The 17,915-nt window shown below is 49.0% G+C and overlaps 1 protein-coding gene across 2 annotated transcripts; it reads right to left on the minus strand.

Annotated features, from left to right (window-relative positions):
* Positions 1–320: 320 nt before the first annotated feature.
* Positions 321–11,028, minus strand: CUNH1orf210 (chromosome unknown C1orf210 homolog). Of its 2 annotated transcripts, none has more exons than XM_012434471.2 (3): positions 10,958–11,028; positions 1,121–1,237; positions 321–980 (listed from the first exon to the last, which is right to left on the minus strand). In XM_012434471.2, exons 2-3 carry the CDS (start codon positions 1,137–1,139, stop codon positions 658–660), a joined length of 342 nt encoding a protein of 113 aa, XP_012289894.1. In that variant the 5' UTR covers positions 1,140–1,237; positions 10,958–11,028; the 3' UTR covers positions 321–657. The 2 variants fall into 2 exon arrangements, with proteins under 2 accessions (XP_012289894.1, XP_012289893.1); XM_012434470.3 differs by lacking the exon at positions 10,958–11,028 and adding an exon at positions 3,270–3,390.
* Between the last annotated feature and the right edge of the window lie 6,887 nt (positions 11,029–17,915).

A 17,915-nucleotide genomic window follows, 5' to 3' on the forward strand; every position in this document is an offset into this window, starting at 1 on the left:
GAAAGGCTGAGGCAGGGAGAACTGCTTGAACTTGGGAGGCAGAGGTTGCAGTAAGCCAAGACATGCCATTGCACTCCAGCCTGGGTGACAGAGTAAGACTCCGTCTCAAAAAAAAAAAAAAGAAAAGAAAAAGAAGCTTGGCACTGGTTTTCACCTGCTCAAATGTTACCATCTGGGCACATCTGTAATGCTGGCAGGTAGGCAGGTCACACAGGGCCTACTGACTAGGGTTTTCATCACAGAGAGGATTTAGAAGAGTAGTGTAGGCAGGTGGACCAATGTGAGCAAAGGTGGCTGGGGAAACTGCATGGGCAGTGACAGGAGGGAGAATAACATTTATTCTATGAGTAAAGTAGGAGAAGGCAAGAAAAGAAACCAGGAGGCCCACAGGCCTGATCACAGAGGGCCTTAAGTCCACACTCAAGCCTTTGTTTGGCTTTGTCCTGAGAACAGCAGGGAGCCATTGAGAGTCACTGAGCAAGAGAGGGTTCATTGCCACTTTGGTGGCTAGTGTCAGGGAAGTGGGGATTGCTCCATCCCTGGCCAACCTTTAAGCCCCAGTCACCTCTGTCCCTGAGGTTCAAGACTCCGATGTCATAACCACTGTCCTTAAGCTGTTGGGCATGGAGGGAGCAGGGAGTGTCCAAACACCAGAGCTCAGAGGGAGAAGTGGTGCCTACTACTTTCTGTCCCCAGATCTCCAGTCCCAGGCTGAATGTAATTGTCCTCGATGAAGCCATCGTCATCCTCATCTTCGGCCACCTGTGGGCAGCCCCTCCTTCCTGTCTCGGGCAGTGGGCGGTGCCGGTAGCTGGCATGGTATCGGCGGCAGAGGTGGCATTTGGCAGCAAGTGCAATGAGGAGAGAGAGGACCACAGCCCCCAGCACAACCCCTACCAGCACAGGCCATGCTGGAGCCCCAGTGCCTGGGCCGGGGGCCACAGCGGATGCTGTGGGGAGCTCCGAGGGCCCCACACGTGCTGCAGAGAAAGGGACAGCATTATAGGTGGGCCCCAGAGGGGGCTCCCTGAAACCAAGAGGAGTGCAGGTAGGGTCCTTCCCCCAACTCCAGCAGCTAAGGGGAGCCCCCCACCCCCATCATCCTCCCACTGTCACTCACTTTTGTTTGTCTCATTCATGGAGGGGCCTGATGACACCAGGGAGTCTCAGCCTCCACCAGAAAAAGCCCTGGGTCTCAGGAGGCCCCCAGAAGCCAGGAAACCCCAGGGCACAAGTCCTGGAAAATAACATAGGTCTGGGTGTCAGGGACGGTCACAGGGTGCACTTTCCAGGTCATACAGCCATGGTAGCACAAACTCCGAGGCCTGGACACCTGGCCACAACAGCTGTCCACAGAAGAGAAACAAGCTGAGCCTACAGAAACTGGCTATTTGTAAGGGACCATCACAGGGTTCGGCTCTAGAAGCTGCTAAATAAATAAATAAATTGTAGAACTTACTGAGCAATCCTTACAATTTGGGCACCAGGCATCACGCTCACATAACCCAGTAAGGTGGGTATATACGTTATCCCCACTTTATAGACGAGGGCTCTGAAGCTAAGAAAGGTGAACTGACTCAACCAGAGCCCCCAGGTTCGAACCCAGAGCCCAGTCTGTTGCACTGCTTGGTAAGCTGAGGAGGAGAGACAGGGGCAGAGGTGGGTCCTGGCTCCCAAAAACAGCAGTTTCTTGGAGCTACCCAGCCAAAGCAGAGACCACATATGGGGAGGATGATGCAAGTCCCTACCAAGGACAAGGGCCCTGGACACAGCCAGAACAGCCCTGGCCCTCTCCAAGTTGAAAGCCACTTCTGCCCACCTCTACCTTCAGCCCTTCAAGCAAACCCCTGTCCATTAACCTCTACTCACAGGAGGCCCATACTCTGCCCCCAGAGGGAGGCTTAAGCCAGGGAATAACCAAACGAGGATCACCTGAATCAGGAAATTATCACCCAGGGCTGGGGGCACCTAGAGGAGGAACACCTGAATTAAGGGAGTAGCTGGAGGAAGGTCATCTAGGCTTGGAAAACCTGGGTCAAAGGAGCGTCTGGAGGAGGTGCACCTGAATCTGGGGAGTACCTAGAGGAGGAGCATGAAAGTTAGAGAAGTACCTGGAGGAGGAACTCTAGGGCTGGAGAGTATCTGCAGTCCTTGGAGGCAGAGTAGCCAGGCTAGGGAAATACTTAGAAGTTGAGGGGAGTACCCCAGCATATTCTTTGATACAAGTGCCTTCAAAATGCCCCCCTACCTCCTCACATCCAACCTGGCATCAAGCCCCATCAGCTCTTCCTCTAAGCAATTCTGGAATGACAATACCCTCCTCTCCACCCCACTGCCACAGCTGAGTCCAAGCCATCTTCCTCTTGTACTCTAGCCATAATCTCCTAACTGGTCTCCCCACCTCTGGTCTCTTCCGCAGAGTGATGGGCCTACAACCCAAATCTGACCCCATCACTAGCCTGCTTAAAATCCCTTCAAAAGCTCCCTGTGCCCCACGGTGCCTTGCCACCCAGCACACGGCCCTCAAGCCAAACTCTTCCTCTTCTCCCCAGTTCCCTCCCCAGCACTTCAGACAGACACACTTGCCCCCCTCCCACTCACCCACCCTCCTGCTCCCTGGCCAGGCCCTCCTCAGCTTTGGGGGCCCCAGTTTGTCAAGGCCAAATCAGACCATACCTGCCTGTGAGGTTGTCCCTGAATCTATCCTGGGTGACCTGTCACCATCCTGCCCAGTCAACCACCAGTCAGAACCAGTTATTGCTAGGTGGGCAGCTCCCTGGGGGTTGGGGGGCAAGGGCTGGCTGAGGGATCTGTACCCCGGCTGGTGCTGCAGGGAGCTGGGCACTCAGCCGCTCAGTGCAGTGCTTGTGAAATTAACGAGGGGAGCAGGAGAGATGTCCTGGGAAGGAGAGGTCAGCTGCTCATTCATTCCTCAGCCTGCCGTGGGCCTCATCCTAGCACTAGGTCCGAAAAACGTGAGAACGTGCTATACTGGGATTAACTGAATTCAATCTGATGTTTCTAAGATTGTACTCCTATTCCTTTCCTCCCTGTCCTGTCCCTGTGAATTCTTCCCAAGAAGACGCGCACACACTAACCTTCCAAGGGCACATATACACGCTACAACAGGCCTCTGAACTCACAGCCCACACTGACCTGCCCATCCCCCATACACACACACACACACACACACACACACACAGCCCCTCCCCCCAGGTCACACTTTCCTCCACCAGTAAACACACCCTCTGATATGCACAGACACCTACCCCCACTCTGTTGTGTAGCTTCTTTCCTGCTGCCAGGAGCCCCTGGAGATCTGCGCAGGGCCTGGATACCCCCTCCTCGGCCCCTCAAGCCTTCTCAGTTCCCACCTTTAAGAACTGTGCACAGTCCTTGGAATAAGCTTCCGGCTGGGGCCGGCAGAACCTGGACAGGTGGGCGGGCCAAGGCCAAACTTGACTCACCTGCAGAAGCAGCAGGGGCGGGGCTGAAGCTGCAGGTCGGGTAGAGGGCGGGCTACAGGCAGCGCCTCCAGTGGGGAGGGCTCATTTTACATCTCCCCAAACTTTTGCCAAGAACTTTATGGGTGTACGCCTCACTCTCACCCCCTAACACTGAGGGTTTGTACAGCTGGGACCCAGAGAAGGGTCCAGCGGGCCCTAGAGGGGCAGACACCTCAGCAGGCAGGTGGTCAGGCTGTTAAACAAGTGAACTTCCGGTGGCTGGTACAAAGTCCAGAGTTGAGGAGGGAGCTTTGCGGGCCTGTAAGGGTGGCGGGCTGGAACCAGGGCGGGTGGGGAGGGCACATTCGTCCCAGGCAAAGCCAGAAAGTCCAAGAACACTCCAGACTTGCCTGTCAAATGTGTAAGTGTGTAGGGAGTGAGGGGTGGATCTGGATGGGTGCTCAGCCTTCACCTGGATCTCAGGATCCTGTGACCCCACCAGCCAGGCTCTGAACCTCCCCCGGGTGCTCTCTGATTCCCTTTTGCCCTACTCCTCGTCTCTGGGCCTGGTCCCCCTTCTTCTTCGAGTTCCAGTTCAGGAGTTACCTTCCCTGAACCCGCCCTCTACCCTGCAAGCCCCCACTCTCCATGCCCAGACCACTCACTATCGCAGCATTTCTCATTATCTTGTGATTCTTTGCTCTCCCGGGGTCAGAGGGGCAGGCTTGGGCAGCCTGTGGGCTCCCGGCACAATACTAACCCAGGGCAGCCTCCCCGTAACTACCTAAGGAAGGAAAGACAGCACGCACCAAGGCCTGGAGGCCCCGAATTCACAAGGACAAAAAGGGCACAGTGGGAGCAAGGGCTGCAGAGGCCAGGCATGGTGGCTCATGCCTGTAATCCCAGCACTTTGGGAGGTTGGAGCGGGTCGATTGCTTGAGCCCATGAGTCAGAGACCAGCCTGGGCAACATAGAGAGACCCCATCTCTACTAGAAACACAAAAATTAGCTGGGCATGGTAATGCTCACCTGTAGTCCTAGTTACTGGGTAAGCTGAGGTGGGAGGATTGCCTGAACCCAGGAGTTTTAGGCTGCAGTGAACCATGATTGTGCCACTACACTCCAGCCTGGGCAACAGAGGAAGACTCTGTCTCAAAAAAATAAAGGGGGGGTTCCAGAGAGGGGTTGCAAACAAGGCATGGTAGGACTGTGGCTGGAAGGTGGGGGCCAGTTCATGCTTGGCCCTGAAGATCTTAGGATGAAATCTGAATGCTCAGGGCCATCCCTTCCCACCTTTCCTGCCTCCTCTGTGGCAGCTACACCAAACTATTTTCTTTTTTTTTCATTCCTTTTTTTTTCTTTTTTTTTTTTGAGACAGAGTCGCTCTGTCACCCAGGCTGGAATGCAGTGGCACGATCTCAGCTCACTGCAACCTCTGCCTCCCGGGTTCAAGCTGGGATTACAGGCACGTACCAACACGACCAGCTATTTTCGTATTTTTAGTAGAGACAAGTTTTCGCCATGTTGACCGGGCCGGTCTCAAACTCTTGACCTCAAGTGATCTGCCCACCTCAGCCTCCCAAAGTGCTGGGATTACAGGCATGAGCCACCACGCCTGGCCACCAAACTATTTTCTATTCCCAGAACCCACCATGCTCCCTCATCTCCCTGGCTCTGCAGGCTCTGCTCCCTTTTCCTGGGACTTCTGCCGTCGCCACTCTCCCCGTGCCCCTGCAGATGTGGCCTTTCTCCCCTATATCCCTGAACACGTGGGAGTGTGATTTTCTCTTTAGTTTCCCCTGCCAGCCTGTAAACTCTGGGGGAGGGCTCTGCATCTGTCTTATTTCCATCATATCCTCATATCTAAAATGGCAACAATACACACTTCTGAAATGAATTTGAGGAAAAGGAGGATTATCCTGGATGGGGCAATGAGGCACCAAGGAGGGCTTAGGGTTTTACTTTATTTTTGAAGCAAGGAAATCATGAAATTCAACTGATATTAAAAACCTACCTTGTCCTAGACACTGTGCCAGGTTTTGTTAAATTGAGGTGTTCATATTCCATAACCGAATTCACAGTACATAAAATTCCCCATGTTAGCCATTTTCAGGTACACGATTCAGTAGTGTTTAGTACATTCATAATGTCATGCAACCATCACTCTAGTTCTAAAACGTTTTCGTCACCCCAAAGGGATACTCCTGACCAATTAAGCAGTATATTCCCCATGTCCCTTTCCACCATTAATTTGTTTTAGGTCTCTATGGATTTGACTGTTCTGGATATTTCATATAAATGGAATCATATTTGTGCCAGCTTTTTAATGAACTATTTCACTTAATCCTTGTAACCGTGCTATGAGACAGATGTTAACTGTCCCTTTAACAGAAAAGGAAGATGAGGCTGTGAGAAGGTAACTGGCATGAAGCCCTGCAGAGGAAAACAAGCAGAGGGTCTGCACATCCATCATTCAGTAGTTTATTCAGTGAATATTTTTTGAATGGCCACCAGAGTCACAGCCAGCCCATATGTCACACATTGCAAAATAGCAGATGCCAACCTGCTGGATGGCCCCACGTCGTGGGAACAGAGGGCAGACTGGGTATCAGCACCCTCAGCTCCTCGGCCGGAAGCTCTAATGCAGTGAACAACCTTTACAACCTTCTGTGGCAACCCTGACCGCCATGAGGTAGGCTCTGTGCTAGCCGCTGGGACAGTTTGTGCCGCCATACAGCTTCCATTCTGGTGTGGTGGATAGGATGAGCAATACACAAAGAAATAAATAAGATTATTTCAGATAACAGTGAGTGTTGGCAGGAAAACAGCCTCATGATAGCCTCATATGAGCGTAAGAGGCGACTGCTACTTTAGATAGTCAGAAGAGGGGACTCACTGAAGAGGGCACATTTGAGCTGAGATTGGCTAAGAGGGAGACAGTGATTGTGCCAATATCTGCGAGCAGAGCATTCCAGGCAAAGGAAATCGCCAGCACAAATGCTGAGATGCGGGAGCACGGCTGGCTTGTTCAGCCACAGCAAGGTGGCCGCCGAACAGAGTACAGAAAGAGAGGGGCAGATCCGAGGGGCTACACCAGGGGCATGTCCAGAGCTATTCCTGAGGGGCCTCCTCGGATCTCTCTGGGAGACGGGAAGCTGATGGAGGTTTGAGCAGAGGACTGCTCTTTGCATTGTAAAGGAACCGGCCGGTCTTCTGCACGAAGTACGGACCAGGGGAGGCCAGGGTAGAAGCAGAGGGCAGGTTAGGAGGCTGCTGCAATCGCCTAAGGAAAAGGACATGTGGCAGCAGGGAAGTCCAGTGGAGGTGGGGACGAGTGCTCAGACTCCAGATAGATTTTGAAGGTAAAGTTGACACAATTGGCTGATGAAATGTGGGCCTTTAGAAAACGAAAGGATTCAAGAGCAACTCCAAAGTTTGTTTTTCATTCTTTTTTTTTTTTTTCTTTGAGATGGAGTCTTACTCTTTCTCCAGGCTGGAGTGCAGCAGAGCGATCTCGGTTTACCGCAACCTCTGCCTGCCGGGTTCAAGTGATTCTCCTGCCTCAGCTTCCCGAGTAGCTGGGACTACAGGCGCGCACCATCACACCCAGCTAATATTTGTATTTTTGGTAGAAACGAGGTTTCGCTATGTTGGCCAGGATGGTCTCGGTATCTTGACCTCGTGATCCGCCTGCCTCGGCCTCCCAAAGTGGTGGGATTACGGGCGTGAGCCACTGCGCCCGGCCAACTCCAAAGTTGTAGCCTGAGCAACTTAAAGACTGGAACTGTCATTTAATGAAGTGGGAGGAGTCTGAGAGGGCAGCTTTGGAAGGGAAACTAGGACCTCGGTTTTGGACGCATTGGATGCCTGTGAGCTATCCTGTAGCATCCTAAGTAGAGCATAGCATCAAGTGGCTTGGATGCAACCGGCGGTGGAGACTAGAAACACACCCTTAGGAACCAACAAAATGTGATGATTTTCAAAACCAGGCATCTGGATGAGATCCCCAAGGATAAGTGTAGAGAGAGAAGAGCCCTAGATGTGCCAGGAGCAGAGATCAGGGTGGGGAGGAAAAGCAAGAAAGGAGACCAGGGAGGGCCCACGTGGGAGGAAGCAAGTACAGGAGGGTCCTGGCCGGGGAAGAAAGCGTTTCAAGGGCAACGGCTTAGCTAGCTTGGTTAGTCAAATGCTGCAGGTAAGTTTGTGAAGATAAGGAGTGAAAACGGACTTTTGACATTGGCAAAGTGGAGATCACCGGTGACCTTGACGAGAGTATGGTTTTTTGTTTTGTTTGGTTTTGGCTTGGTTTGGTTTTTTTGAGACAGAGTCTTGCCCTGTAGCCCAGGCCGGAGTGCAGTGGCGTAATCTCAGCTCACTGCAACCTCTGCCTCTGAGGTTCAAGCAGTTCTCCTGTCTCAGCCTCCCAAGTAACTGGGAGTAGGCCTAGCTGTCACTAGGTCTGTGATGGGAGCCTTAGGAAGCTTTCCCCTGATGGCTTCCATTTATCCAGAGAAATAAGAAGCAGTGTCCTCAGCTGAGTGAAGAGCAGGAAGGGGGTGCTGAGACCAAAGAAGAAAAGACAAGGTATGAATTCACCACCCCAGAGCAAGGCAAAGAGAACGGACCCAAACCGTGTAATGGGCTTGCCAGACAGCCTCAGACCCCCTTTAATGTAGATGGGCACGGTCAGTGAGGGTGTCTGAGAGTTTTCCTTTTCTAGTCCCTCCAAGCGCAGGTGGGGAAACGATGGAGAGAGGGGTTTCACCAGGATTGGGGATTTGCTGGGCAAATATGATAAAGCAAGAGCAGGGCGGGCAAGGGAGTGGTTGTAACGATGGACCACAGTATCTGGGGAGGGTAAAGGGGCAAGTGGGGACAGAGGGGTGTGGGGAACCCAAAAAGGTGGTAGGATCAATGGATTTTAGGATGGATTGCTGGTGTACTAGAGAGAGCGAGTAGAAAAAAATAGATAAACAGGAGGTGGCAGGCAGATGGTAGCAGACAGAAACTGAACTTATACAAGGGATGCGGGGGTTTTTTTGGTTTTTTTGGTTTTGTTTTTTGTTTTTTGTTTTTGTTGTTGTTGTTGTTGAGACGGTGTCACCCAGGCTGGAGTGCAGTGGCGTGATCTCAGCTCACTGCAACCTCTGCCTCCCAGGTTCAAGCGATTCTCCTGTCTCAGCCTCCCAAGTAGCTGGGATGACAGGCATGAGCCACCACGCCCAGATAATTTTTGTATTTTTAGTAGAGACAGGGTTTCACCATGTTGGCCGGGATGGTCTCGATATCCTGACCTCGTGATTCACCCGCCTCAGCCTCCCAAAGTGCTGGGATTACAGGCATGAGCCACTGTGCCTGGCCTACAGGATTTTTGTTTTGTTTTGTTTTGTTTTTTAGAGACAGGGTCTCACTTTGTCCCAGGCTAGAGTGTAGTGGCGCAGTCATAGCTTACTGCAGCAACTGTCTCCTGGGCTCAAGCAATCCTCTTAGGTAGCTGTAACTACAGGCATGTGCCACCACACCCAGCTAATTATGATTATTATTATTATTATTATTATATTATTTTGGAGACAGGGTCTCGCTTTGTTGCCCAGGATGATCTCAAACTCCTGGCCTCAAGCAATCCTCTCACCTCAGCCTCCCAGAGTGCTGAGATTACAGGTGTGAGTCACCTTGCTGGATGCAGTTGTTGATAGAGACAAGTCCTAGGATATGAACCATGGAGTGGTCCCAAGGTGCCGTCTACAGACCAGTGGTGGTTTCGCTCTTATCCAAAGCACACGATTAGTTCAACCTTCTAAATCAGAGGTCTAAAGATAACATTCAAAAAACTCTATGATCACAGCTAGGATCCAAACTCAGGCTTCTGACTCTCGGTCCAGCACCTTTTCAGTTGCACAGAAACTACGTTCCTCTGCTCCTATGAGTAAAACTCACCATCCAGGTGTTGGACTCCTCATAATCTTTGGACTGACAGATCGCAATCACCTCCTTTAAAAAATGTGATTATATTTCCTAAGAAAACTCAGGGTGCTGCCACCAGAAGATCAGGGAATGGGTGCTGAGCAAGCAAAAAAACCAAGGTGCCCTAACTCCTATGCACATTTCCTCCCTTCTCCATCAGACACAAGCCCTCCCTGCAGCAGATAGGACTTCTAACCTGAGGGCCTTAGCCTTGGGGTAGCTGCAGAGCCCTTTTGAGAAGCCGATGAATGCAGGAAAACACATGTGTGCACCCAGTCACAGATATGCTCAAAGGCCTGATGCGCCATAAAAACCTTGTTGGATGAATGAATGGTTAGAATTCCAGGCAACTCACTTGCTCACTCCTGATTAAGAACTGGTGTTATGGGCTGGGTGCGATGAGGCATGCCTGTAATCCCAGCACTTTGGGAGGCCGAGGCGAGTGGATCGCTTGGGCTCAGGAGCTGGACAACATGACAAAACCTCGTATCTACAAAAATTAAAAATTGGCTGGGTGTGGTGGCCCATTCCTGTAATCCCAGCATTCTGGGAGGCCAAGGCAGGTGGATCACGAGGTGAGGAGATTGAGAACATCCTGGCCAACATGGTGAAAACCCGTCTCTACTAAAAATACAAAAATTAGCTGGGCGTGGCAGTGAATGCCTATAATCCCAACTACTCGGGAGGCTGAGGCAGGAGAATCACTTGTACCTGGGAGGCAGAGATTGCAGTGAGCTGAGATCGTGCCACTGCACTCCAACCTGGTGACAGAGCTAGACTCCGTCTCAAAAAAAAAAAAAAATTAGCCAGGCATGGTGGTGTGCACCAGTAGCCCTAGCTATTAAGGTGACTGAGGTAGGAGGATTGCTTGAGCCCGGGAGGTTGAGGCTACAGTGAGCTGTGATTGAACCAATGCACTCCAGACTGGAAATAAGACCTTGTCTCAAAAAAAAAAAAAAAAAGAATTGACATTAACACTTTCCACTCTGTGTGTAGGGACCTCTGTTCTGTTGTAGGCAGACGCCCGTTTTGAATCGTTAGAGGACACCTTCCTTGTGTTTGGAGGCCTCTGGAGGAAGGGTGCCCATTTCCCAGGCTTCTGGCCTCTTCTAGCCTCTCAGAGAGGAATCAGCACCTCCTTGGGACTTAGGACTGTCCTTAGGGACACCATATTCTTCCTCCTTCATTCAAACTCCGCCTTCCCAGAAGACCGCCTTTCCCTATTCCTAGTCTGCCCTTCCTGACCTCCTAGACACACCCTGGTGTTCGAAGCATCCCTGCAGTGCTTGGTGAAAATGAGCGCTCTGAGCCAGTTATCCCTGAAAAGTCACAGTTCCCTGAGGTAAGCTCAAAGGATTGATCCTCAGTGTAGCTTCCCAGGAGACCTCACACTAGGGAATGTTTTGCAATCACAACTTCTAGGGTTTCCTCACTTCAGGGGAGACCAGCCTATCCAGGGCCATGTATTCCATGAAGCCCCTAGGGGTAGAGCTCACCAAGCCTCATGCATCACCAACCACACCACCCTGAAACTCCAGTACAATTACCTCATGGAGTTGCCGTATCAGATCCAACATCAGCGTTCATGGGACAGTTTCTTCCTAAGCCACAAACTCCACCTCATCACATCTGACCTAGGAAGATAATTAGACATCACACATGCACAGCGAAACAATGGCAGTCTATGAACCCCTTGGTTATTATCTCTGGAGTAGCTAGGTCTTGCAAGAACAGAGCTCAGCAGGCCTGCCAGGGACTACTACACCCTCTCCTGAGGATGTCATGTCCATGCAGCTGGCAAGAGGCCGCAGACCCACTGGACAGAGCTGCCCCACCACACTGCCCCTCCCAGCCCTGCTTCCCCGGGCCCCAGCAATACTAACAGTCATCTCTGCCACATTCTTATTTTCTCATGGGTGCCCTGTTAGAAAGGGGAAAGGAGGGCCAGGTGTGGTGGCTCACGCCTGTAATCCAAGCACTTTGGAGGCCAAGGCAGGAGGATCACCTGAGGTCGGGAGTTCAAGACCAGCCTGACCAACATGGTGAAACCCCGTCTCGAAAAAAGAAAAAAGAAAAAAAAATTAAATTTAAAATTTAAAAAAAATAAAAAATAAAATAAAAAGAAAGGGGAAAGGAGGAAAGCTGGTGCCCACCTGAGCCCCCAGGGGTGTTGGAGCAGTTCCCATAGAGAAATCCTCTGGGGGCAGGCACCACTTAAGCCAGCAGGAGAGGTCTCTCCCCCCGGAGCAGGAAGTCCACGCTGGAGTGCTGGTGCAATAGCACACTCCGACTCCCGGGTAGGAACAAGTGTCCCTCCCTTAGGGTGGGGGCAAGGGTGGAGCTGGCAAAGCACCAATGTGCCTTCAGGGAGAAAGGGCTAGGGGAAAGAGGAGTTGGGACGCGGCCTTCAAGCCCTTCCTCGTCATCCCTGTGTCACCACAAAATAAATTATGCATCATGAGCGCTAATGGACTTGTGTTGTCACTACCTCTTATCCTCAAAGTAAGACTGAAACCAGGGGTGGCAGCACACACCTGTAGTCCCAGCTACTCAGGAAGCTGAGATGGGAGGGTTGCTTGAGCCCAGGAGTTCGAGGCTGCAGTGAGCTATGATCGTGCCACTGCACTCCAGCCTGGGCAATAGAGCGAGACTCTGTCTCTAAAGTAATAGTAATAATAAATAAATAAAGATTGAACAACAAGAAAGCAACCCCCACGTGTGGCTCCTGCAAAGAATGCATGGCTGTGGCCTGTGGCAGCTTTCCCTTATAGAATGTGTTTTGTATGCTAAGTAGGCTGCTGTTGTTTGAGGCAGAAGGACAATGAGTCACTTGTGTGGTGTGCTATTGGGTGTGCTATTCTTCTAGGATTTTGGAGTGACCTGGGGTGAAGCAAGGACCTGGTGGAATTTAAAGGCAAGACATCCTTAAAATTCATGCCTGCCCATCTCTCCTGGTCGCTGGGTACAAAAGGGTTGGTTTTCTTAAATCATTTTTAAGAGTTTGAGGGGTGACATGCAGATGATAGCAGCCTCCCTGAGGGTACCGGCAAAGATTGTTAGCCTTCTTACTGTCTAGGTAGAAGGCCTTGGGCATAGTTAAGCTCTCTGGCTGTGGATTGGACTGTCTGGGGTCAAAGCTGAATGCCACCACCTAACTAACCTGAGGATGCATCAGTTCCCTCATCTGCAAAATGGGGACAATTATAATGACACCCATCTCAAAAAGCTGAGAGTCCATGGGGTGTAGCCAACACCTTTCCCAGCACCTGTAAACGTGCAGCAACTGTTAGCCATTGTAATTGAGGTTTTTTGGTGTTCTAGCATAAGACTCTGCATTGCTGTGTAAATTTCATTCTGACCAGGCAGGTAAAAGTTTCTTGTGCTTTACTAAGTACGGTCTGAGTTTCTAACTGCCTGAACCCTGTGTGAGGGTTGATCTCAGTTTCTGACCTCATAGGACTCCTCGGGGCCAAATGGCCTTTGTCAAGCAGTTTGTATAAAGCCTTTCAAAGCCTTGTTGAATTAACTGGGGTTTCCTTTAAATAAGGGCTTGTTTTTAGAAGCTTTCTTTTCCAACAAGGAAAAGAACACAATGGATTCCAAGTAATCTGCAGTCCTCATCACAGCTTGTCACAAACACCTGGCACGTTTTTTCTGACCAGAGTGAAAACACACACACACACACACACACACGTACATACACATGCTAGCTTCAGGGACACAGCCTCAGCCTCATGCTCCAAAGGCATTTACTGCAAACTTCCTCTCACTACAGAGTTATTTCCTGGAAGAACAACAAAAATTGTTTTTGAATTGACAATATGGCTTCAGTTGTTGCTGAAATTAAGTGAAAGTACCATTGTTACTATTAACCTAAACAAAATCCTTTTTTTTTTTAGATGGAGTCTCACTCTGTTGCCAGGCGCCAGGCTGGAGTGTAGTGGCACAATCTCGGCTCACTGCAACCTCTGCCTCCTGGGTTCAAGCAATTCTCCTGCCTCAGCCTCCCAAGTAGCTGGGACTACAGGGTCGCGCCACCACGCCCAGCTAATTTTTGTATTTTAGTAGAGACGAGATTTCACCATGCTGATCAGGATGGTCTCAGTCTCTTGACTTTGTGATCCACCTGCCTCAGCCTCCCAAAGTGCTGGGATTACAGGCGTGAGCCACCGCGCCCAGCCAACCTAAACAAAATCTTAAAAGAATTACTTTGTCGGGCCGGGTGTGGTGGCTCACGCCTGTAATCCTAGCACTTTGGGAGGTTGAGGTGGGTGGATCACCTGACGTCATGAGTTCAAGACCAGCCTGGCCATCATGGTGAAACCCCATCTTTAAAAAAAAAAAAAAGAATTACTTTGTCTTTTTTTGGACAACAAATAATAGATCTTTTTCCTTTCTTTGTTGATCAGTATGAAGAGTGGTTTACCAGTAAAGTCAGTTTCAGGCAAAGGCAGAATTTAGGAATGGGGTTAAGGGTTGCTTATTTCAACCAAAAGAAAACTTTATAATTTGGCCGGGCACGGTGGCTCACACCTATAATCCCAGCATTTTGGGAGGCCAAGGCGGGTAGATCACAAGGTCAAGAGATCAAGACCATCCTGGCCAACATGGTGAAACCCATCTAGACCTAAAATACAAAAATTAGCTGAGCGTGGTAGCACGCGCCTGTAGTCCCAGCTACTCAGGAGGCTAAGGCAGGAGAATTGTTGAACCTGGGAGGCGGAGGTTGCAGTGAGCTGAGATCGTGCCACTGCACTCCAGCCTGGACAACAGAGTGAGACTCCATCTCAAAAAAAAAAGGAGTCGGGGGAGAGAGAGAGAAAACTTCACAATTTGTTTGGGCAACATTCACTTGGTTCTTTGAAAAGCAATTGTGACAAACAGTGGAGAGAGTTAAGGCATTTATGGCACATACAAAGATGCCAGCATTTGGAGTTGCACATAACAAAGAAATATCTTAAATACTTTTCAAAATATTCTAGGAGTCAAGACACAAGGCCATGCTTTAGGAGAACACAGAAATGTAATTTGGGAGGAAAACTGGAACTACCCCTTCCCTTGAAAATCACTGAGCAAAACAAAGCAGCATTCTACTTCACAGACTGACTTTACATGCTTTATGTATAATAGTTTGACTTTAAGAAGCAAAGATGGGACTCTCACTGTTTATTTATTTATTTAATTTTTGAGACAAAGTCTCGCTCTGTTACCCAGGCTGGAGTGCAGCAGTGGCACGAGCTCAGCTCACTGGAACCTCTGCCTCACGGGTTCAAGCAATTCTCATGCCTCAGCCTCCCAAGTAGCTGGGACTACAGGCATGTGCCACCACGCCCAGCTAATCTTTTTGTATTTTTAGTAGAAATGGGGTTTCACCATGTTGGCTAGGGTTGCCTTGAACTCCTGACCTCAGATGATCTGCCTGCCTTGGCCTCCCAAAGTGCTGGGATTACAGGCATGAGCCACCGCGCCCAGCCTCTCACTGTTTATTTTGAAAAATAATTGCATGGCCACCCATGTAACCCACCCCAGTTTGGCAAGCTTAATTCGGAGAGGTCTCTGTTACTTAGAAGAGCACCAATTTGACACTTTAATTCAGATAGCCCTGACTTCATTTTTGGGGAGCAACTTAGAGAAGTTCATTCTTCTCCACCGGCCCCCCCACTCATCCTCTGTTGATCCAGTCCCAAATTTCACAAGCTTTTTTGTGCATAATTTGCACAACAATTACACCCAAATGGATCTCAACTGAGCCATCATTTCTGCAAGAAGACTGTGGAGTTTATCTATAGAGAAAGTTAAATCAAATTCATAGACATTTTTAAGTGTCTGTCAAATGTTTCCACATGTATTTACATGTGGTCTAAAACCCTAAGGGCATTGTAAGAAGCCACACAAAAGACCCAAATGAATGTTCTAAGGGGTATAAATCAGTTTGTTGTCTGAGCCATCCATTAAGGGAAATGAGCGGAACTTGGAGAGTCAAGCTTTCCTGTCCCTCTCGATCACGATGGTCACTTGGAGAACAGTGAGTCCAACCCACTGGGGTGGCCACGTGGGATAAGACTTTACTTTCCTAACATAAAAGAAAAAAATCAAAAAAATAATGCTTTGACTGGTTTCGGAATAAGCACTCCCTCCAAAGTGGAACTTAATACCACAGCAGACATTCACCCTGTGCAGATACAGGTGGAGCACCCCAAGCCGAAAATCTGATATCCGAAATGCTCCCAAATTTGAACCTTTTTGAGCACTATGTGATGCCACAGGTGGGAAATCCACACCCGACCTCATGTGATGGGTCGTCTATACCATATAAAATACTGTTTAAAATTACCTTCAGGCTATGTGTATAAGGTATGCATGAAACATAAATGAATTTCATGTTTAGACTTGGGTCTTATCCCCAAGATATTTCATTATGTATATGCAAATATTCCAAAATTCAGAAAAATCTGAAATCTGACCACTTCTTGTCCCTAGTATTTTGAGTAAGGGATACTCAACCTGTACAAGCAGTATGAATGTGTATTCCTATTTTTTTTCCTTTCTTAGGCAAAAGCTAACATACAATATCAACTTCTGTACCTTGTTTTTATCACTTACTAATTAGTATGTCTTGGAGAGCTTTTAAAAACCAGTACACAGACTTTGAAAGTTTCTTCAACTAATTTCACAGCTGTTATATTTTACTGTATAGCTACATCAAAATTGATTTAACCATTTCCCCGCTGACTGACACTTGAATTGTTCCTAATCCTCTGCCATTACATATAATGCTACAATGAATAACCATGACATTTTGTACTGTGGGAGTATATCTGCAGGATAAATTCCCAAGATGCAACTGTGAGTCAAGGATAAATGTGTTTCTGAATTTGACAGATATTCCCAAGCTGCCCTCCATCAGAGTTACAGCAACATGCATACATAGAGCATGCCTATTTCCCCACAACCTTGCCAAGACAGTGTGTTATAAAATTCCCCGTCTGTTATAAAACCAATTGGTGAGAACGGTAATGAGGACAAGTTTTTTAATTTTAATTTTTGAGATAAAATAAAAATCAAGCTGTGAGCTCTGTTGCCCAGGCTGGAGTGCAGTGGCGCGATCTCGGCTCACTGCAACCTCCACCTCCCAGATTAAAGAGATTCTCCCTCCCAGGTTCAAGAGATTCTCCTGCCTCAGCCTCCCAAGTACCTAAGATTACAGGCATGCGCCATCACACTTGGCTAATTTTTGAGTTTTTGTTAGAGATGGGGTTTCACCATGTTTGGCCAGGCTGGTCTCAAACTCTTAGCCTCACATGATCTGCCAGCCTCGGCCTCCCAAAGTGCTTGGGATTACAGGCGTGAGCCACTGTGTCCAGCTGTTAAAAATAAATTACCTTGAGTTTAACTCAATCATTATCAATTGAGTTTGTTTTGGGTTTGGAAGTTAAACCTCCAATGTGTAGAACTTCATATTTGCATTATTTTTGGCCTGTAACTTTCCAGTGACTGAGACTTCAAGATGTGCATTATAGCTTAAGTCTTCTTATACATCTGCAACAGCAGATGTATACACAACCCACTCAAAATTTGTGCGGTAATATTTCATTTGGGACATATTGTTTATAAACTAATGCTATTTAAATTACTTGCAATGTAATCTCAACATATGTAAAAACACTTCACACTTGTAGGATATTGTTCTATAACACAAATTCTTGTGTACAAACTCCATTAACATTTTATTTATATACAGATCGTTATTACCAGTTTTTGTTTCCCAGTTGAGAGTGGGGAGGGCAGATGGGCTCCGAGTCTTTGCATGCGCCAGCATCCTGCAGTCTCAAATTTTTCCATCCAAAGCAAATACCTGTGCCAATATCTGTGTCACTTTCAAGATGAACGAATGCTGCCTAAGTGCTCTCCATACATGTGCAAAATGACATCAGGCCCCCCAAGTCTTCCAAGAACCAAAGAAAAAGTTCCACAAAAGTGAATCCTGCCACACAAACAGTCCCAGCACTTTCCAGCTCCTTTTTTGTTCCAGATTCAAAGGTCTGACACCAAGATGAGCTGAAGTCTAAGGCATCGACGACTTCCCCTGCTCCTACTCCCATCCCACACAAAGCCTTGTCCAGAGAAAGCTCTTCCCAGCCTCAGGCCCAGGCATGGGAGTCTCTGTGGGCCACAAATCAGTGGGGAGGTCTTTCCTGATCCTCTTTTATGCTACTCCAGGAGTCAAAGCCTCTCCTGGGACTTTTCAGGGAGCTTCAGAAGAGCCCTGATCCCAAACCAGCTCAACTAAGCTGCAGGAACCCAGCCTCCTCAGGAAGGTGAACGTGAGCCCAGTGCATCTAGAGGAGAAGGAAGCCTTCACCCAGAATGGACTTGGGGAAGATGTCCCAGGCCCGGGGAAGGGTTTGGACTTCCAGACCTAAGTTGCCTATGCTGACACCAGGTCTCATCCATCCCAACCATTCCATTCTGGGTCAGAGGGGTCATAGATTTAACCAGCGAGGC

This window comes from Aotus nancymaae, unplaced genomic scaffold, assembly GCF_030222135.1.
Source record: "Aotus nancymaae isolate 86718 unplaced genomic scaffold, 86718_ANA_hifiasm-v0.15.2.pri h1tg000007l, whole genome shotgun sequence".
Classification (NCBI taxonomy): domain Eukaryota; kingdom Metazoa; phylum Chordata; class Mammalia; order Primates; family Aotidae; genus Aotus; species Aotus nancymaae.